The sequence below is a fragment of the Hetaerina americana genome, unplaced genomic scaffold (genome assembly GCF_022747635.1).
Source record: "Hetaerina americana unplaced genomic scaffold, ioHetAmer1.1.p SCAF_9, whole genome shotgun sequence".
NCBI classification, from domain to species: domain Eukaryota; kingdom Metazoa; phylum Arthropoda; class Insecta; order Odonata; family Calopterygidae; genus Hetaerina; species Hetaerina americana.
The window spans coordinates 53,954,837-53,977,073 of record NW_027287538.1 but is presented as its reverse complement, the minus strand read 5'-3'; the positions used below and the strand labels follow the sequence as shown (position 1 = coordinate 53,977,073).

The 22,237-nt window shown below is 40.0% G+C and overlaps 1 protein-coding gene across 2 annotated transcripts in view; it reads left to right on the top strand.

Annotated features, from left to right (window-relative positions):
• The window catches only part of atl (atlastin GTPase), a 99,358-nt gene that overhangs the window by 14,230 nt on the left and 62,891 nt on the right, over window positions 1-22,237 (top strand). The window contains exon 2 of one of the 2 annotated variants that reach the window (XM_071598111.1): window positions 394-894. The exons of the other annotated variant lie outside the window; for it this stretch is intronic. Coding sequence (XP_071454212.1) covers window positions 471-894 — 424 coding nt within the window. The 5' untranslated portion in view covers window positions 394-470. The remainder of the gene's footprint in view (window positions 1-393; window positions 895-22,237) is intronic. 2 annotated transcript variants of the gene reach the window in all.

The window sequence follows — 22,237 nt, the reverse complement described above, 5'->3', positions numbered from 1 at the left end:
TATCACGACTGATCTGGGGTATGGCTCGCAATGCAGGCAGGTGTTGGCGGGGCATATGGGAGGGTGATGGCGTCCTGGACAGGGGAATTGTGTAGGGTGGGGAGAGTTAGAAGGGGTGGAGGGGAATGTCTTGGCAGAGTCTCCGAGCCCGAAATAATGTCGGCCGACGAGAATCTCTTTCTACCCTTCCCATCCAGCCACCGCCTCCTTTCGTTCACCCGCGGCTTAGGAGCTCCGTTCCCGGGCAGGCCTCTCTCGGCGTTTGTGTGTGTGTGTGTGCGTGCGTGCGCGGGGAGGGGTTTTTAAAAGCAGGGAGAGCGCGTTCTGCGTAGGTGTCAAGCCCGTTTTATTTTCTCGCGGTTCCCGAAAAATCCTCCACGACGGCGCATTCAGACGGAGTTTTCGTCGTGTCGGGGTCGGTGAAGCTACGTCTCCTCGATCGTCCCGATCCGACGGCGGAAGTGGTGGACATGGACGAGGGCGGGAGCAAGGTCCAGTACGTCTGGGACGACGACGACGATGACGAGGAGGAGGAGGACGATGAGGAGGAAGTGGAGGAGCCTCGCCCACCGACACCGCCTCCACGAAGGGGCGCCGGGATCCGCCGGCCCCAGTCGCCCCCTCAAAAGCCCTCGCCTCCAGTCCAAAAGCCCCTGTCGCCCGTCCTGAAGTCCCCGCCCCCTCTCAAGGAACTCCCGCCACCTGTCCAGAAGCCCCCACAGCCCCTTCAGGAATTCCCGCCACCCGTCCAGAAGCCTCCGCCCCCCGTCCAGAAGCCCCCGCCCCCCGTCCAGAAGCCCCCGCCCCCCGTCCAGAAGCTCCCGCCGACCGTCCAGAAGCCCCAGTCGCCCCTTGAGGAACTTCCGCCTCCAGTACAGAAGCTCCCTTCCCCCGGTGAGTCAACCGCAGAGGTGTTGTGCGATAAGTTATCAAACTGCCTCCCCCGCCCTTGCAAAGATTTAAGTTGTTAATCCGAGTCAATTTCTAGAAAAATCATAGAAGTTTAAAGGAAATGCGAGAATTTTCAGGTTCCAAAACATTTCGGTGCCTTCGATTTCTCGCCGATAGCTCTTTCCAGTTAGGCTAATGGGGGAAAGGATTTTTTAAGTCAGCAATTTTATATTCGTGTCTTTAATTTTATATTGGAGTCCGGAATTCCATATGAGAACGAATATCCTTAGTTGTGAGATCAGTTTATTTTTGCCGCAGGCCATCGCTCGTGCCAGTCCCAGCAAACACAGAATCTATGGTTAGACCGACTGTGGTTGGACCAGTGGCACGTGAACCGTTGAGGGATGATCCGCATTAAAATTACCTGTTCAGGTAGCAAACCTTAGGGATAAAAAGACAGGAAAATCGGGAGAAAGTGGAAATGGGAATCTGAAAAATAATCTTCCGGATGCTGTTATTTTCCAAGGGCTTTTATAGGTACAGGATGTTCTGGCGAGTCACCGTGCGTACAAAGTCACAACGAGGACACCTCGGCAGTGTGACTAGCTAAAGAACCAGGACTGCCATCGAAGTATCCGGGTTCGAATCTCGTGATAGGGGATTGCTTTCACCTATGTGAAATTCTTACCTTTTTGCACAAATAAGCCAATGATTCCGCCAAATTTACTAGTTCTACGTTTCTCGATGTATCTTAAACTAAGTTTCGAAGAAATTTGAGAGTCCTCAGCAAAGTTCTCAGCATTTCGTGAACACGTATCCGACGGACAGAAATAAAGTTAGGAGTTCATGAAGTTGAGGGATTTTATGACATGGACGCAGAGACTTGAAGATAAATGGTTGGTTTGAAGTTTGACATGGGGCTGTATGGTACCGAAACTCGTTCACCGAGATTTAATAGTAAGGCTGAGTCACAGGCTGTTTGGAAACTGAAGTAGGAGAATGGAAATTTTTGACGGGCCTGACGAAGTGAGTTAATTGTAATGAACCTAGGTATAGTGCATAGTATAATTTAAACAAGGCTTAAAATAGTAGTTCTGCTTAGTTCTTAAGAAAACCGATGCGTTGCTTAATAGTTTTGTTCTCTGCAAAACCTTGATCTACTGCCAGTAATGATATCTCGAACTTTGTTGGGCCCGAAAGATTTATGCATGCATATCACCATGACAGTATTTTGCGAACATAATAGGAGGTAAATATGTTTTGCCAAAATTTTTACATCTTTCGTCGGGTTATTTTCTCGAAGTAAAGTTTTTGACTGTAAAAACTTGATCTAGATGTAAGTGAATCGTAAAAAATACCGCTTGTTTTTACGAATTGGATAAAAATGTTCATGGTTGAAAACTTCTCACAATATTGTGTAAGTTATATTTTTCGTGAATTTCTAAAAAGTTACGATGTCATTTTTCCAAGAATTATTATTTCGATTTTGCTGAATGAAATAAATAGCCATGAATATTTCTTCACTTTTAGAAAATTATTTTTAAGGAATGGCGTTAATCTTCGAAGACACGTTGGTATGTTCCTTTGAATTGTTTTCGATGGTTAAGTGAGGTAAAGATGTGCCATAGGGAAATCGACTGAGCAAAATGTGAAAGTCAGTATTGTCACTGGTGAACATTGAATTTAACGGCTATCGCATTACACTTTTAATTAAGAAGAAACGAAATTTTCGCATGGGCATTTGAGTCTATTTTATGCAGAAGATAAGCTAATTCTAATCAATCTTAACAAATTTTCCCCTTATTCTCTAGCCGAAGAATAACCTGTTGTGTGTGTATTTTAAGGAAGCGGAGGCGAAAAATGTCCTATATCGTCAAATCCAATTTTGGGAAAAGCCGTCTCTTTTTCGTTCAAGATCGCTTGTGCGTCTTATCAGCTCGTTAAAGTGCGTAATGCAAGTAGGCTGTTAAGAATGATTAAGGGTGAATATTGGAAATCCAGTTCAGTGGCATTAGAATAACGTTACAGGCAGCTGACTGATTAAAGGTGGGCTTTTGGCCGTCCCTAATTTTTTTTTTTTTTATATTTCTCCGTGGACTTGTAAGCATTTCCCCGCATCAATAGCTCTGGTTAGACCTATATTCTTTCCTCCAGTTCTTTATATTTTCTAAAAGACTTCATGTCATCCATTAAGCCCGTTTTTTCCATCCTCTTCCCCGCTTACTCAGCATTCTACCCCACAAACACATACTTCAGCATTCCACAAGCCCCAAATGGGGGACGTGGTAGTCCAGTGGGTAGAGCGTTGAATGACTAACCGGAGGGTCAGGGAACGCCTCTGGGCACCCTCATCTTCACCCTAGCTGTGTGATTTTTCGGATTGTTGGACCTAGTATTGGGTGAATTCTACCTCCAACTATTAAACCAATCTTGACAATCGTGATTTTAACCTTATTTATTGGAGATCGGAATGGTACGGTGGCTAACGTACTGACTTCCCAGATGGTGGCAGATATCTTTCAGTGGTATCCCGATCCCTTTTTGAGGTGCTTTGTGGAGGGTACTTTGAGTGGGTACGCCGTCCGCCGGATGAAATGTTAAGCTGCGGACCCCTTGGCGCCTTTGTTAAGATTAGGCTAATGCCGACGCCGGGTTTTCCTCCACCCTTCATCCTTTCCTATCCATTGCAAATTACCTCAGCTGTCGGTCGCCTTCCCTAAAACTACTACTAACACCTTAAATGTTTCCTAAAACCCATTTTTTCTACCTTCTTCAGTTTTCACCCAACCACCTCTTATCTTAAACCAGCATTTTTAAAACTTCGTTATTTGTCTTCCTCTCGCCTTGCCTTCTCCTCCTTACTTCTTCTCCATGTTCACATCTCAAAACCTTCCAATTAGCGCCCATCCTGTTGCTTCAAAGAGTCCGTTGTTAGTCCGTCTTTACATCCTACGCTCATCGTTTAAGTTGCATTATTTTTTATGTATTTAATTATTTATTCTGTAAATTCCTACATTTTTGCTACTGTTATTTCATTTCATGACATTCTTCTGCTAGTGTCCCTGTTGCTAAACATATTAGTACGAGGGCGGTTCAATAAGTACCTGTGTTATAAATGAAGAAACCATTTTTTCAAAAATATTTTTATTATTTTTCAACATAGTCCCCTTTTAGAAAGATACACTTCTCCCAACGTTCCGGCCATTTTTTTAACCCCTCCAAAAAATAGGATTTGTCGAACTCTACAAAATATGCCTCTTGTCTCGGCGATAACTTCCTCGTTTGAGCTAAATTTTTTTTCCCGCGAGGCATTTCTTCATGGTAGGGAATAAGAAAAAGTCGCAGGGAGCCAGATCGGGTGAATACGGGGGGTGCGGCCGCAATTCATGACGTAGTTCATGCAGTTTGGCGGCGACAACTCCGGATGAATGTGCTGGTGCATTATCGTGGTGAAACCACTTTTTTCGCCAAATGTGGCCGTGTCTTCTTCATTTTTTTGTCAAAGCGGTCCAATAACTCACTGTAGTATTTCCCAGTCATTGTTCTTCCTTTTTCTAAAAAAATCCATAAGGATGACGCCATTTGCATCCCAAAAAACCGTCGCCATGACCTTTCCGGCCGTTCGGACCATCTTCGCCTTCTTTGGAGCAGATTCACCGGGAGAAATCCATTGTTTTGATTGTGGCTTAGTTTCTGGTGTGTAATGATGAATCCAGGTTTCATCTCACTCGACGCAAAAATACCTTCGGATCTCGCTTAAATTGCTGCACACTGCTTCGAAGTTGACAGCCGGATCAGCTTGTTGTCCACCGTGAGCAATCGTGGCACCCATCGGGCCGACAATTTTTTCATCGCCAAGTCATCATGTAAAATATCAATTTCCGTTCCGGTCGACACACCCACGGCCTCTGCTACTTCGCGCACTTTCGTTCGTCCATCGGCGAGAATCATGGCATGGACCTTTTGAATGATTACCTCGGTAACCACGTCTGCCGGGCGTCCTGGTCGCTCCTCATCAAAAACAGATGTTCGCCCACGTTTCAATTCGTTGAACCAATATCTAACTGTGGTCATAGATGGCGAAGTGTCCCCATAAACAGTATCCAACTTTGCTTTTATCTCCTCGCATTTCTTCCCATCCAAAAACAAAAAGCGAATTACCGAACGGTACTGCTCTTTTTTCGTCTTAGCGAAAATCACGAAATACGTCCTACTCGATTGGCTGCCAAATTTAAACTAACCTTTAAATCAGTCTGAAATTTGTTTCACCGTCGTTTGATAGATGGCAACACACGATGATAAACTTCCCTCAGGAACGCCCATTGCCGTCAAACACGGGTACTTATTGAACCGCCCACGTAGGAGCTTAAGTGGAGGTGACCGACAGCTGAGGTAATTTGTGATATCCAAAATGTCATTCGTTTTCCTTAATAGCTGACTAACATTGATTGGTTCCATTTGTCATAGTCTTCAAAGTATTCCCAAAGTGCCTAGTCTCTCCCAGATTTGAACACTACCCACGGGCCACTTCGTTTCCATTTCTTGTTCACTCACATTACTTTGGAGAAACTAGCAGGTAGCTTATTGCGGTAAACTGGAGGAATTCCCTTGGGAAACTCGTATCAATTTCGTTGTGGGTAGCTGCGAAGAAATCGCCACTCAGCCACTGATTAACGTGGCTATTTCACCCACTCGGGTTATCTCGCAGACTTCATATCTGAGTAAACCAGGGAAATCAGCGTGGCTCGTATATGATGCGTATGTCTCTCTTCGTACCTGATATGATGACCCAATTCAATGTGGTTCTTGGCAAAGGCTGCTTGATCCAACATCACCCCTTGCTTTGCTCGCAAAAGTCCTTAATCTTAATCTCCGTTTTTGTCCTGGTATAACTCTACGGTGTGCCCGAATTAGTACCGTAGTTAACTCCTCTAAGATTCTCCCATCGCGCATCCTACGAAAAATCACGAATGCTACCTTTTTCACCCGCAGCATCGCTAGCGTCCACGACCTAAAGATCCTATCCTTGCCAGCTGACTTAATTCGTCCTCATATAGATGGTGCATAAGTTTCTCTCCTTAGTCGATCATAATCCTTAAGTCAACCATCTTCTAGTACATCATCATCTTGACTTTGCAAATCCCGTCGACAGCGAACTTTTTTGGAATGGACTATCCGAACTAGAGATGAATCTGCTGAGATACAAATACATGTACTCAATATTCCGCCAGTCGCAAGAAAGGTGGGTGGTAGGGGGTATTAGGACACCAGCCCGTCTGGTATCATAATAAATGTTTGCTTACACATTAACATATTTCACGTACATGGACACACGGAGAATTAAATAAAATCGTGTCTACATCATGGTGCAATGGGTGTGTTCCAGTAAAATTTTCAGTATTGTTTTTCTGATTTAGAAAGTAGAAGTGGTTACGTCTGATTTTATTATGATAATGTATGGGTGGCAAGATGGAAACATGACTTGGATATTCGCGGCTTTCACCGTGGACATCCGGAAGAGACTTCTTTTGGAGGGGTGATGCACCTTGATAGGCGATTAAAGTTAAGTTCCGGCAAGTTAAATTGGTGAATTATTTCGGCGCTGGTTTTACTTCTCACCTCCTCCCTCCCACCACCTTTTAACTCATCCATTTGCTCCCGTTCCACCAATCCCACCGTCGCTAATTACTTGAGTAGATGGCGTGCAACCCGAGAAAGTGGCTAACAACGTCCGCTGTTGCGTGAAATCGTTTTGGTTCTTTTCTTAATTTTCCCCGCCTAATTGGCACGTCGCATTTCCCTAGCAAGATCCCCTATTTTCCGGAGGTATTCAGAGAGTGGGTATCGCCCTTCTCTCTATCCTCCCATTATTGTCCGTCGATTTTATATCTCGCGTGTATTCTGAGTCGGAAAGTGTGTACATTTAACATTGTTTAATGACCTTGTGGCTTACAGGGTTCGTCCGGAAAATAAGTGTACTGAGCTCAGGAAAAAAAATTTATTACACTTTTACATATCTTAAGCTAATATTTCTCAAAATAGGACCCTTGTGAGTCGATACACTTGTTCCAGCGGCGTTCCCATTCCTGGAACGCTCCCGCGAAGGCATCATCGGGAACCTCTCGAAGACCTGTATTTTCATGTCAGGTCGTGAAAACATCGTAAAAGATGACATTATGTGCTTCGGTAATTTCGTTCCATGATTGGAAACGCTGTAAGGCTTCAATAGGTAAATCATTTCTCAGATGTCCACCGAAGTTGCCTCGTGACCGATCGATTTTTATCAAATTGAATTTCAAAAAGACTGAGCCTGGAATTTGGATTTTGTTCGCACTTTCTGACCCATCGTCTGTGATGTTATTGTGATAACTACTTCGAAACAAAATCAGATACTCTTTAACAGAATAAACTATTATTATCAGTGCTTAAATTAATCCGACTAAATCCATTTGGTTAAAAAAATTGATTTTACGCGGAAGGCGGTAAATAATATGACAGATATACCTGATATCTAACCCGGCCGTTGTTTATGATTGACTTGAATACAGAAGAGTTGGGTGTTTGACCTACACAAAAGTCGACCTTCCTAGTGGTCTTACATGTACTAATGCGTCAATTTCTGTATGCACGCCGTTCACTGAAGCATTTAATGCGTTGCAGTCAAAGTGAGTCCGATATGTTAGGCATAGTGCTTGCCAGCTTAAATATGTTTGAGCTTTTCTCGTGATTCAGAAGTGTTCTTTGGGTGTTTTCATGGTGATGGGCGACTTCGTTTTGTCCTGTTTTTTTAGCTCTAGATATGTTTCCCGGCCTTCATGACGTCCAAAATGCTCTACCTTTCCCTCCCTCCAGTCAACAGCCTTCCTTCTCCTGTCAGTCTAATAGATATCCTTTCCCTCTTTATCTCATCTCCTATCTCCTGCCTTTTTCGAATCTCTGCCAGCGACCTCTTCTGTTCCCCGACATACCATGCCTTTTATTTGTTTTCCTGTCTGCCAATTTTACTTTATACAATGTCCTGCACACACATCTCCGAAGTATCCAAGCCACGCCTATTTTCAGCACCTTACTCGTATAGTGCTTTGGTCAATATCGAAATTTTCTCTAAATTTCATATTTTTACGCTTTTATTTATCCTGAACCCCTTTCTCCATCAGGTACTTATACAAATATCAAGTACCTGTACAAATCTTCTCTTATTGTACTTAGCTGATGTTATGTCCATTTTCTACCAAAATATTTCCAGGAAACGTAACATGTGATCGTCGTGGCACAACATAGGACAATTAAAATTTACGCGCCAGATAATAACCCAAACACACAATTATATTCTGATGTTCATTTACTCACGAAATCATGCATTCTTGTGAATACCCACATTCATATTGCAAAGATTACATTCAGATATTTGTATTTTTTCAGTTCCTTGCATCCTCCTATGGTAGTATATCGGATTTAAAATCTCAATTGGCATTTTTGTTGTATGCCAGTAAAAATCTTACATTAGATGTCGCTTGATAAGTCATATCGCAAATTGACCTAATCGTCACGAACAAGCCTTTCGCATTGAGCGATGAGAATTAGGCCAAAGGGGTTGGTGTTTGCCAGTAGGTTGGCATTACACAGATCTTACTTCACTCTCGTCTTGTGACACACATCTAGTTGGACGTTGTTTTAGTAGAGTGACTAGGATAAGGTCACCCTCGGTCCCTACTTATTTCGCTTGACCTCGCCTATCGATATGTCCAGTCTAAATTTACGCGCGGAGAGAGAATTCGGAATTCTGAAGTGTTATTGTGCTAGTATTGTTAATATTCACTTAAATATTTTATTCGCATAAAATAGTTGGTAACCCTTTCTTTCGTGATACAGGTGCGTATCTCACCAAAGTTGTCTACGGATAATCAACAGTTATTGGCCCATTTTCCGCGGTTTTTTATCTCTCTCTCTCACGCCTCTCGAAATCGCATTGTGGGTTATCATTTAATCCACACCCTTTAAATTTTTTCACATCAATTGAACGGAGTTTGGAAAGATACTCTCTTCAAACTTATCTCTCATTAAATTAATCCCTACGGGTTTTATCGGTAGATGTTTGATAGGTAATTGCTACTTTCGCATGTCCACTGATTAATTTAAACGTATTTACGTTGAATGCGGATTTTAATTCCTAGTTAGGATTTTATCTTCCTACAGGGGGGGGTTGTATTCATACTTATCGCTGTCCTTTCAATAGTTAATTATCGTAGTTTATTGGGGAATTTCCGGTATAATGTGTGAAAAAATTATTTGATTTTATTCGGCCTTAATGTATCCATATCTACACAGTACCATATACAGGAGGGCCGAAGGCATGGGGTGTCAAAGCAATAATCAGTGGGGAAACTTAATTGATGTGGACCTGAAATTTGAAGCAAAAATTGGCAATATTTTATTGCGTGTGTAGTATTTGTGATGATTGTGCTTTTGTTTTCTTCTGTTGTCCTCGGGAATAGCACGAGAGAAAATGATTCCTGGTGTCGGTTCGTACGACAGGTTTATGTTGCTCCTCGTCCTGGAAATTGCGTTTAAATGCAATTTGGGTTTTGAAGTCCTTGCGCGTCTTCATCGCTAATTTCAAATTGCATATTTGCACCGACCCACTTTGTATGAACCTATTTTCGTAGGGTGATTCCTGCATGCAATCTTCATTCCCCTGTGGGCTTATTGAAGATTAAAATTAGTGTGGAATGCTTATATATGAGCTTCCAAGTTTTGTATATATAAGGGCGATGAAATTTATTTTCCCAGAAGTGCGTTAATGTGAAATTTTCACATATAGCTGGATACCGCTTGTTCAAGTTAAAAGGTGTTCTTTATTCGTGAATTGGTTGGGAGCCAGTTTTCTTTTGAAATGTATCGATAAAAAAAACGTTTCCGATTTGTCGTGGTAGAGACTTTTGTTTTGTTTGCATTTAAAGATATCACTGTGACTGGGTGTTTACCCGGGAAATACTCGTGAGGATGGCAATATGTGATACCTTTTGGGAATAAAGTTTTCGAATAAATCTTTTGAAATGTGTTTCCTGATAAATGGATGTGTTCATTTATCAGGAAACACTAGGCTCTACCCTCTCCTATTAAACCAATCCTCAGGGTGGTTTAATAGGAGAGGGTAGAGCCCACTTTTTACGAAGCCCTATAGCTTGTGAAATTCAAATTTTAGCATTAGGTGTGGGATACTTCCTTACCTTATGCCTCCTGCGATTCCCCTAAAATATCAAGTTTATGATGAAAAATCACGCAGTTTGATGGAGCCTGGGGGTGCGCTGAGGTTTCTCCAGGATTTGAACCAGGGTCCTCTGGTCAGTAGCTCAACGCTCTTTCCCGCTATTTTAACCGCTCGAGGGTGAAATTGAATGTCGATGAGATCCGCGTGGATGGCCAGAATTCCACATAGCGCCACAAAGGTGGTGAACTGATTGTTCTTCCACTCTAAGGTGGTTTCCTCCAAATACCAGTTGCATCTTCTCCCACAGTATCCGAAGATTCCCCCCCCCCCTCCCCGAGCCTCCATTTCTGGAGAACTGTTAGCGGCCGCTGCAGGATTCGCGGGGGGGTGGTTTGGGAGGAATGTCTAAGTTACGATTTGTTGTAGCGGGTACATGTTTTCGTTCATCAACCAATGAGAGAATAATTTCGTCATCCGGAATTGATTCAGATGATTAATTTCAGCTTCTTATATCATTATCATGATCTTATATATAATTTATGTAAAATCCTATTTATATAGTCCCGCAATAATATGTTTACACTTAAACGACATTACTTCTCCTTTGCTAAGGTATTGCTCGAAATTGCCATTCTTGGGCTTGACGGGAATCATATCTTCATTTAAGTTCAAATCGATTAGTCCTATTATTAAAGATTTAGTAGTAGTTATTATGGTAAGCGATTGACAGCTAGTATTTTTCTCCATTGCGGATTGGTGGGTAATTCGAACGTGGCACATACCGTCCCGGTCTCCCCCCCTCTGAAGAAGCTAGAATTTGTAAAATACTGGCAGCTGTTTCAGGCTAATCACAAGTTCTATAAAATTAAATACTCCGGAGAGCGTCTAGAATGTTTTCAAAAGATTATTAATACAACTTTGTTCAAAATGTGGTGACAGCACGGAAGAGCCTATTATTTGTATTTATTAATAGAAGGATTATGCGGGCAATATTAATTTTTAATATGGATTTTTACGTGCAGGTCGTCTCATTAATTCGTGACCGAACAATTTACCAGCTACATCCTGGAGAACGTTCGACAAAGCATTGTGATAATAGCAGTGCTAGTTATGTCTGATAGAAGGTCATGAACAGGACTCAATTTCTTTTTTAAATGCTTAAGTATAATTAGTATCAATTGTGTGAATGCATTCGCCCTCGGCTAAGTTTTGTTTACCAGGGAACCTGCTAGTTTTATGCTTTCTCTCAGTTGATTTATTTTTTCCACCACGCTGAGCCAGTGTAAATCAGGCCACCATCCTTCTGCGCAATAGATTGAATTTCAGCTTTCGCTGTATTTTTGCATGCATATTGCTTTTATTTTGTAAGTTTAGTCTCCATGTACGTCGTGTTCTAAGGAGTTTAAAAAATGTTGCTATCGATTAATTCGCAAAAACCTGTGATACAATGCGAACTACACTCTTCTCCTTCTTTTGTGTGGCCACACCCATACACGCCTGGATTAATGAGCTCGTGTATTTTAAAAAGCACTGCCAGAAGAAGATTTCCTTATGGAATACAAAAATAATTCGTTCAATGGGCTTATAATTTCTCAGACAACGGCACGCCTCCCATATACAAACTTGTTGTGAAATATGGATCTTTGCTTTATCAACACCCCGATTTTGACCATTTTTATGTTTCGTTAAAATTTTTGACTCGTGGGCTGAATATTTCATGGCATAGAAACCGCAAGGACTACGATAGACCACCCTTTTGTTTTAACACACTCGTGGGAAATCACATTTTCATTTTCTGGAAGGTAGCATTGCTTTCCATACATAACCAACTGTGACAATGGAACTTGGTACCAACAGAAGTAGTCAAAGTGATTCATCACTATCCAAGGATATCGGGATTCGGGATGGTCGGTGTCTAATCTGCTGGCTTCCCACCCCGAGGGCATTGGTTCCCATCTCGGAAGTGGCAAGAGTTTTCAGTGGTATCCCAATCCCTACTTGGGGTGCTATGTAGAGAGCACTTCGAGTACGCCTTCCGTCGGACGGGAAGTCACACAGTGGACCCCTTGGCCTTTATCATAGGTACGCTAAGCAGGCTAATGCCGACGCCGGTTTTCTCTCCACCCTTTTTCCCCATCATCTGAACACCCTACCCCTGCCATGTACCCACTTCTCCCGTATGGCGTAATTGACCTCAGCTGTTGATCACGTCAACGTGTAACTACTACCACATGGAATGTAAATCCAAAGATTATAGTATCCCCTCAATCTTCTTCTCTCTGCAATCTCTTCGTTGGTTCGTTGTGCTCGCATTTCTTACTTCACATGATATACTTTTCCCATCCTCTTAATGGCCAATTTCGACTTTCTCTTCCTCTTCCCTGAACTACGATCTTACGTTACGTATTTTGTCTCAAAATATCTGCAGTACGTTCCCTCTTCTGGTTAGTGTCTCCGCAACCTTCGCTCTTCCAAGTGGTTGATTTCGAAGGACTGCTTATTCGTCTCTCTTCGGTAGCACCACATTTACATGGCTTCCTATGTACCTACATTACTGCCTCTTGTTGTCCGCGTCTCACAGCCGTAGAAAATCTAACTCAAAGCATATTGGTTTTTAGGAACCCTTTTGTGGGAGTTTGCTGCGGTACTTGACGATGTGTACATTTCGAATAAAATGTCGTTCATTGTTGTCATTTTGGATCTCAGACTTTGGCTCGAAGAGAAAATATTTGCCATATAAATTTGTCAACAAAGAAAGTTTACTACGAGTTTATTTATTGCTCGTATTCCGTCCGAAACGTATCGATCGATAGCTTTTGGAATAAACACTGCCGTTGTTGACAAAATATGGCGATAAAATAAATGTGTTATTCGTTATTAATTGTTTTTTCCAATGGAGATCTTTGTTTGTTTTGATATTCTACTTCAATTATCTGTCGTATCTCCAATGTCGCAGGTCATCTTGGAGTAATATAATTCTTCTATTTATGAAAGGTCTATCGATAATTCTATCTTTAAATAATCTGTTTTGATTCGACTACAAGTATTCGTTTGCTTTTTGTTTTTCTTTCTTCGAAGTACAGGTAATTTATATGTTTCATCTTTTTCGGTGCGTCCAAACACCCTCCTTTGATTTTTACTTTGAATGATATATGAAGTATTGAGGATCAAAGGCGATGATAATGATCTCTGTCGTATGTCTATCCTTTGTAGTTATTCTCTTCTGTCAGAACATTGCTTACACCCGTCAATCGGTCGTAAGTTCTCTCATTTGTCTGCCTTTTTTTGCTTAAGCGTACCATTTTGTTTTATATTTCTGTTTTTCCGTTAGTATTCCTCTCATGGTATGAGTATAGTATAGTAATGGTTTCTCTTTTTTTAATTATAATTGGTGGTAAATTAAATTAATGGCCTAGATAGATCCCCAATGCTCCTCGTTCTTCCCGCGTCTCTCAAGTCAATAATGCCTGTTCCCTAAGCGTTATGTGTGTATAGGTGGATTAAATTAGAGAATAAAAAAATACTTCGCAACCAGAAGGGGTTTTTTCTTAGAAAAAGCATGCGGTGCAAAAGATTTGCAATTGAATATTATTGCCTAAAACTGCAAAAAAAAATAAATCGTGTCATAAGAATTATCCAAAGAGCTTCAATATATGACGGAACTGATGAAAAAACATTCCACGAATATTTTTCAGGAATTGGATGCATTTTTATGAAAATGGAACATCTTCAGGTTGTGGATCGAAAGATGTTTTGACGCGGCAAAACCAGAGTCGTGTTAATAAAAAAGTTAAGTGCGTCTAACAAACTTCTTTCTCTGATCTCCATGATTGATAACTTCCGCAAAATAAAGCCTGCAACCGTATCCTCAGCTTCATTCTGTTTCTATTGTGACTGACAATTCCTGATTGAAGGAAATAGCTAACTAAAATGAATCAACGGAGTGTAAATCTGGTAGATCGCAGTTCAATCCGAAGAAATGTGGCTGTGAAATATTTTGATTTATTTCGATATATAGTAGACAGTATCGAATATTGTCATTTACATTATGAATATGCCAATTTACTCTTCTGTTTGCTGTTCGCCATCTATTTCTCTTTTAAACTATTGATTTGCATTGAAATACGATATGAAATTTGTTGTCTCAGGCGTAGCTTAATGGAATTTGCATAAAATTGAAATGAAATAATTTACTTTGTAATTCCACACACTTTATTTAAAAAACACGTAAAACAAACACGTAAACAAGTAAATTATTTCATTTCAAAATACGATATGTACCAAATGCGTAGCGTATATGGTTTTGTGACATCGGACATCATGTTGGAAGCAAGTAGTAGAGGGGTCGCGCAATTTCCTCGCTCTTATTCAGTGCTTTGCCGTTGAAGATGTAAAGTCGTTTTCCCAGTTTTTAGTACTTGAAGTTTCGCGCCATTATACCCGTAAGTTAAGGTGACGGTAGATATTAACATTGTGTATCCTACTGCGTGTTAAATAATGATCAAGTTCTCGATTATTTTCAGAAAACATACTCTGGAAGTACATGCAAGATACAGGATATTTACATTTCCTTGACCCCGTGTATATTATTGTGTGGAATTTAGCACTCTATCCCCATTACCGGCAAAACACTGCAAGTTAACAACAGACTTTTTGTCCTATTTCCCATTGCCCAGGGTTTCTTGCTCGTTCTTGTTACCTCAGGCCTACTCAACATTATTTTGTTTATAGTTGTCCTATTTTATCCATTTTGCTGTTATTTGCAGCCCTCTTAAAATGTTTTAATCCGAATAAGTGTAGCCTTAATATTATTGCGTAAAACACACTTCCTGAGTCTGATTTCAGTGGCGTTTTATCTCGCAAGAATTTCTCTCTCGGTAGATCGCAAAGCGACCTTGGGAAAATGAGTTTACCCTCATTCCCAACTCGAGACTCCTCGTCATTAGTCCCAAACTATCGTTACTCTGGGACGGCGTCCAGTTGCCGATACCTTTAATTGCTAAGGAGGTCGAATTAAATCCAAGGGAGTTAAATGTTTCAGCGTCATTTAGTCAAGAGACCCAAATTGAAGAAGCCGTCTTCAGCTGCGTTGGCGAAAGATAGCCTACGGTGAGGTTAAGTCTGTCGATCCGCAGTTGCACACGCAGGATGTAACCGTTTTATTGGTTCATTAAAAACGTTGTTATGATAAACTTGACTAGTGTATCAAAATTATTAGAGGAGGTAGGCTGGGAATCACTCACGGAGCGAAGGTTTGATTACAGATTGAAGCTCTTGCATAAATTGGAAGGTCTCTTTAGCAGTGATGTCGACAATGTATTATTACCCCCATCGTACTACGGGAGCAGAGATCATTCCAATAAAATGCAAAGCTGTAGGCATATTGGACGGAATGAAGGGAGGAAGTATACGGAATTAACATCGTAGTGTCGGATGGTAAGTTTGTTTGACGTTAGGAAGGACAAATGAATGCATCGTGGGTATATTAAATACTTACAATTATTGTGTCGGATAATATCGTATTAAATACTTAGGCATTGCCCTCACTCACGACATTTTGATTAAACGTATTCGGGGAATATGTGGCCAAGCTAACAAAAAATTAGGAAATATTAGAATAATGTAAGAATGGGACGAACAGCTGAGAGAGAAATGTTATCTTTCGCTGATTAGGCCTCATTTGGAATATGCTGCTGGGGTATGGGATCATAATAAATTTGGATTCATTGCCAAATCGAATCGGATGCAGCGCAGAGAAGCTAGATTTGTAAAATGTTACTATTAACTAGAGAAACTTGAGATATCAAAATTTCTAGAGAAGCTAGGTATGGAATCACTCACTAAGCGATTGTTGAATTACAAATTAATTCCCTTGCATAAATTGGGAGAATATCTCTTTAGCGATTATGTTGAAGATGTTATTAGCCCCATCTTACTAGTATCGGAATAATGGTGTAAATGAAATGAGAGGGATTAGATTAAATAGATTAATTAGAGATATATTTAAGGTATCATTTTTCCCACGAACGATAAGGGGTCAGAATAACGTACGATCGTGCTATGTGAGGAAAGCATATTGTGTTACAAGTAGTATGGGGTGTAACCACCCCCTACTACACACAAAGGCGATGGTTTGTAGGGTATTATGTAATAATAGTAATGTGTCCATTTAAAATCTGCCTTAAACTGTAGAATACCTAAATCATTTTAGGCTACCTACATTTTATGATTATTAGATGCTAAATCTTGTTTGCATTTCAATTTGCAAGTGGCTGGAAGGTTACAGAGGGAGTCTGTTTAACGTCAAACATCTGCTTTTCGAAACTTAGGGCCCTCTTATTTGAAGCCTCAGCATTTTGAAGGCGCCCGTGAAGTGTTTTATGTTTAGGTTTATATATCTTGGCAGCTCATTTTCACTTTATGGGAAGTTTGCCAAGGGGATATGAGAGGATATTTGTATCGCTCAATTTAATACGCTATTAAAGTAACGAGCGCCCATATGATGACATACAAGTTAAGGTTTCCCAGTATTCAAAAGATGGGCCTAATCCATGTTTCCATAGGCAACAATATATCTTTTCCTCCCAATATTTGAGACAGATTTCGATGTTCGTGAGTGGTCGATTCAAAGTGTTGACACCCCGAGAGCGAGTAAAGAATTTGCCTACATTAGTGTCCATTGCGATGTAATTGTAAGCTTTAAGGTATTCATTTTCCAATATATCGAATATCAATGTCTAAAGTATCAAGTTTGTGAGAGTACTAAATTAACAAATCGTATATTATTTAGAATATGTCCGATCTCGATAAGGTAGCTCAATTGCAGTAGAAGGAGTTAGCTCAAATGCGGTAAAAGTTGCTTCAGGTGTTCCCCAGGAAAGCGTTATCGGACCTCTTTTATTCCTACTTAACGTTAACGACATTGCCTCCGTAGTCACTAGTAAGATAAGTTTATTTGCCGACGATGCAGTGGTTTACCGTTATATCCGTGATCTTGAGGACACACCAGCTTTATCAGATGATCTTAATGCGATACAACGCTAGTGCGACACTTTGCCAAGAGAATTAAACTTTAAAAAATGCATTCTGATTGATTTTTAGAAAAAGGGCAATTTCTCCGGAACGCTTAGTTCATCTGGAACACCGAAATTGAATGTGCAGACTCAAGTAAATACCTAGGCGTTACCCTCATGCACGATCTCTCCTGGGTGAAATAATTTCGGGGAATATGTGGACAAGCTAGCAAAAAATTAGGATTTATAAGAAGATTACTGGGTAAATGTGATGAAAAGGTCAAATAGAAATGTTATATTTCGCTGGTGAGGCCTCATTTCGACTATGCTGCAAGTATATGGGATCCTCACGAAGTTGGATTGATTGCCGGATTGGATCGCGTGCAGCGCAGAGGAGCTAGATTTGTAAAACGTTGTTATGATAAACATAGGTGCGTATCCAAAACATTAGAGTAGTTAGGCTGGGAAGCACTCACGGAGCGAATTAAATTACAGTTAAGATCTGTTGCATAAATAGGAAGGACATCTATTCAGCTGTGATATTGAAAATGTATTGTTATCCTCATCGTTCTTCGGTAGGAGAGATCATACCAATAAAATTATAGAGATTAAGTGTAGGACAGATTGATTTAAGACGTCATTTTTTCCACGAACGATTGGGGATTAGAATAATATTTTCCGACCGCGGTTTAGTCATTCGAATGTCTGTTGTGTATTCACACCCCGCCACACACCCTAGCGGTGGCTGCAGGGTTCTTAAAGGAATAAATAAAAATTAATAGATAAATGGAGGAACAGCCCAACCACTATTTCGGTAGGAATGACTTTGAAACGTAAAAGGTTCATTAGTATCCGACACAATTATTTTTTGTTCTAAGTACAATGTTTAAGGGAAAAAAGAATGTCTTGAAATAATTATCGGTTAATTATTAAAAAAAATCAGACGCTTATTATGAATATATAATTTATATTGACTAATTATTTACCTTATATAATTGTAAGGTAGAATTGCCCAAGTTTCGTGTAAAGATTTTAAAATTATTAGAAATTTTCTGTTACAAATTTCTGGAACTCTTTGGTGTCCTAACCGTGAAATAAGGGTATGAAAGAATTCTCCCTGAAAACGTGAAAATTAAAGGTGAATGAATTATTCCCAATCGACGATACCCGTTACTAACCCTGCCCCGAGCACCAAGCATCCAGACACCAAATTTAAAACAATTTGTTCTGTTTTTAATGGAAGATGTTGAAGTTGGCTCTCAACGTGCTTTTTTCCGCTTCCTGGGATCCAGCCACGAAGGCCTGAGCAAATCTCGATCACGGCGCTATTAATCTGTGGTGTAACTTCCCACGGTTCTCAGCCGTGAACCGATTGCAGAAAGTCATCCCGAATCGCGTGCCCGTTTTGAAAAATCAAAATATTAATGGATCTAGTGCTAATAGGAATTCTTTAAAACGTCGTGCCGAACCACGGTCTCAATCACGAAAACTGTTTAATAATTTTTTAATTACCCACATAAGCCGGGGACGAGTCGGATCGGAAAAGTGGTAAGACAATTTAAAGTAAGGGAACAGGTGAGGATAAAATTTAATAGTAGGTGATAAGTAGTGTTCACTGCTGGACATATTATTATCAGGTTTGACCGATGGGTTTGAAATAGTCTTTCATCACCTTCAGCGGCTGTCGATTTAGTCTTTTTTCCATTTTGAATAGAATGTTAAAACTTCAAAGCGGTAGTGAAGAGCGTGCTTTTCGGTCGTTCCTCGTTTATTTGTAGAAATCGTTTTGGTGGTATGGGTCTGTTTTCGCTCGGCTTCTCCTGTTAAAACCGATACTTCAAAATGTCGGCGAACCCATATCCATGTACACAAAGATGAAGTGAACGTTAGTTGAGAGAAGGCTTTATGTCGACAAGATTGTATTCAGAGCTAAAGAAAGTTGTTATACTATGTAGTTTGGAGTTAAAGAGTATCTCTTATCGTGTTAGTCAGGACTTAGAAGTACAGTTGTGTGTATTTTTTTGATCCACCGATAATTTACCCATTTCCGTTTAGAGTATTGCTAATAGTAATCCTTCCTTCGAAATAATTTTCTAATCCTTTTACGATACATTTTTATCCTTTTTACGTAAGGTTCGAATTCCTGTAGGCTTTTTGAGTTTATCAGGAGAGAGGTACAATGTACTAGTATGTGTGTTGATTGTGTTATAGCAGAGGGACGACGTCCCTGTTAGCCCAATGTTTATTCAGTCTCTTGGCAGTACCACATCTGTGAGGTTAAACTAAACGTGGGCTTCATGTAGGATATTTATTTACGATTTATTCGGGATTAATATTTATAGGAAATACTATTAAGCGGAGTATTAAAACTCAAATGCTTACTACTGTTGACTCAAACAGTGATATTATCTACATTTTTAATCAAAACAACCATTTCCTACATCTGATGACGGATAAAGATACTTAATACCAATTATTTTTCAAGCGAATCGGCTTGCATCTAGTGGTTCACAGTTAAACCCTCAGTAAATAAGATTCAGGCCTCTTTTAGAGGACATTTTGAAGTAAATAAATTGCGTCTTATGGGCCAGGAAATATACAGTACTCCTGATGCATAAAATTAAGTCATGAATATAAGTGAATTAGCCGATGAAATAACAACGCTTGATCTATCGCCTCAGGTTCTCATTCATTTGTCAAGCAAAGGCCATTAGTTTCATCGACGCAATCCCTCAACAGATGCCACAGAGATGAGTCTAACATTGCACTTTCCTAATGAGAGAAGTTCCTGTACTTAACATTCTACCTTTCTTGATGGCATCCAAAATTAGTCGTGTTAGTTAGATATTTATTGAAAAAAAATATATATATATATTTATTTATTTATTTCAAATAAATAATTATTATTATTATTATAAATAACCGAATTAAGCAAAAATTTTAATAGAATTAATAAATAATGAAAAAGAATAGCAAATACAAAATAATCAGACAATAATAATGTTAGAGTACGCAAAAATAAAATTAGCTTTGGAAGAAATGACTGCAGCAGTCATATTAATTAGATAAAAAGTAATTAGACGAGGCGTGCTTCACGTCAAATGAAAATAATGAATAATTGCTATAAATTATAAAAACAACAAAAAATAGTTGTTAAGATTAATATAAACAATTATAATACCATAAAGAATAAATACTACTAATATCAGATAAAAATAATATCTAATAAGATTTATGTTTATCAATCAAGTACGCATATTAATTAGATAAAAAATAATTGGATAAGACATTCTCCTCGATGTCCTGCACTAACTAAACGAAAGGCAAGCCCCAGAGTGGCTATCATATCAATTGCCTTGCCAACGATTAATCGGTTCACCTTCCGCGTGTCGATTGATCTCCAAAATTATTGCAGTTCTTACTCTTAGAATCATTCTCGGGGTACATTTTGAGAATTTTGAAAGTTGTGTTTACATTTATTAAGCGCGAAGTCCTCTTCAGAAATGCGTATATGCAAGTCAATCCCGGGGAAAATTTTGGTCAACCGATATTAAGGTGCAGGATCGATTGGTAAATCGAAATTCTCCTTATTTTTCTACATTTTACCCTGCAAGTCACCACTAGGTTGTGTGGCAGGGGGTAATTGTTTTTATTGCTTCTTTTCCACGTTTGAAATCTGGACGTGTATAGGAATTTTGAAAGTAATAAATGGGTAGTTACCTATGTCTGCATTTGTGATGACGTTTTCGTGGTGAGAAGGAATTGTTGTGGGCATTATTAGGTGGCGTCACCTAATGATGCCCACAGCAGGGCATTTAGGTGGCGTCACCGTTCACCACGACTCGCCTTCGACCCATAAAACAAAAATCTAACACACTCTTCATCCATGTTATCTTTAACCTCTTCCGCTGTTCTAATTGCACACTTCCATCTGTCCTTGGCCCTTCCTTTATAAGGGTGGAAATTCCAGGCGTATTTCGAGGCCACGTTGGCTTAGCATGGCCGATGGTTTTGAACCTTATGGGTTGAAACTCGAGTTGGCTCTAGTTTGTTAACTTTAACTGTTTCTCAATAAAAACTATCCCGAGGTCAAAGATTTCACGCCAATCAGAATAGCACGTGATTCTAATAGAAAGCATTCGCAAATGCCACCGCTCACACTTTTCGGAAATTTTCCTGGAATTTTTTTAGTCCTCGTAAACTTGGACAAAGTCATTTAACGTTATTCCACTGAGTCCAGCTAATTATGAATAAAAAATGTGGCCGACTAATACTGAAACATTAAAAAAAATTGCCGCTGTCAGATTGAACGAGGGTAAAGACACCGAAACCCTTAAGGATTTGTGAAGTCACAGTGCCCGAAAATTCCCGATAGAAAATTACGGAAACCAATGGAAGTATGCATTTCCTATCGTGCGCCAACTTGCTGGAAATATTTATTCAAATTTCAAACTAATAATCGTACCTCATTGAGAATAGACTGCAAGTATTTGGGATCCTCATGATGTTGGATTGATTGCCGAATTAGACTACCTGTAGCGTAGAGGAGTTGTATTTGAAAAACGTTATGGTAAACCTAATAGTGTATCAAAGTTATTGGAGGAACTAGGTTGGGAATCACTCACGGAGCGGTTTTAAAAATGTATTTTTAGTCCCGTCGTCCTAAGGAAGGAGAGGTCATATCGATGAAATTGAAAATACGAGGTTTAGAACATTTAAATTTATCATGTTATTTTTCCCGCGAACGATAAGAGGTCAGAACAGCATTATCCGACTGCGCCAGGTGGGAAAGTATTTTGTGTCCAAAGTAGTCCGGTTTGTAATCAACCCCGAGCACGCACCCTAGAGGTGGCTTGCAGCGTCCCATTTATGATATATATGAATGGTATTTTAGATATCGTCAACGTTTTCATCGTCATCAATCCTAAGATAGTTATGGAACTCACATTTCCACTCAGTCCTCATTATCTGCTAACTTATTCGACGTTTGTTATTTCTTTAACGTATCTCATACCCGTAGCTTGCGTGGGTAATTATTTCCATTCACTCTTCAATCGGTCCTCTCCAGATTCCTTTCTTTGCTCGCTCTTTTTAGAGACCCTTCGTTTGTGATTTGTTATCA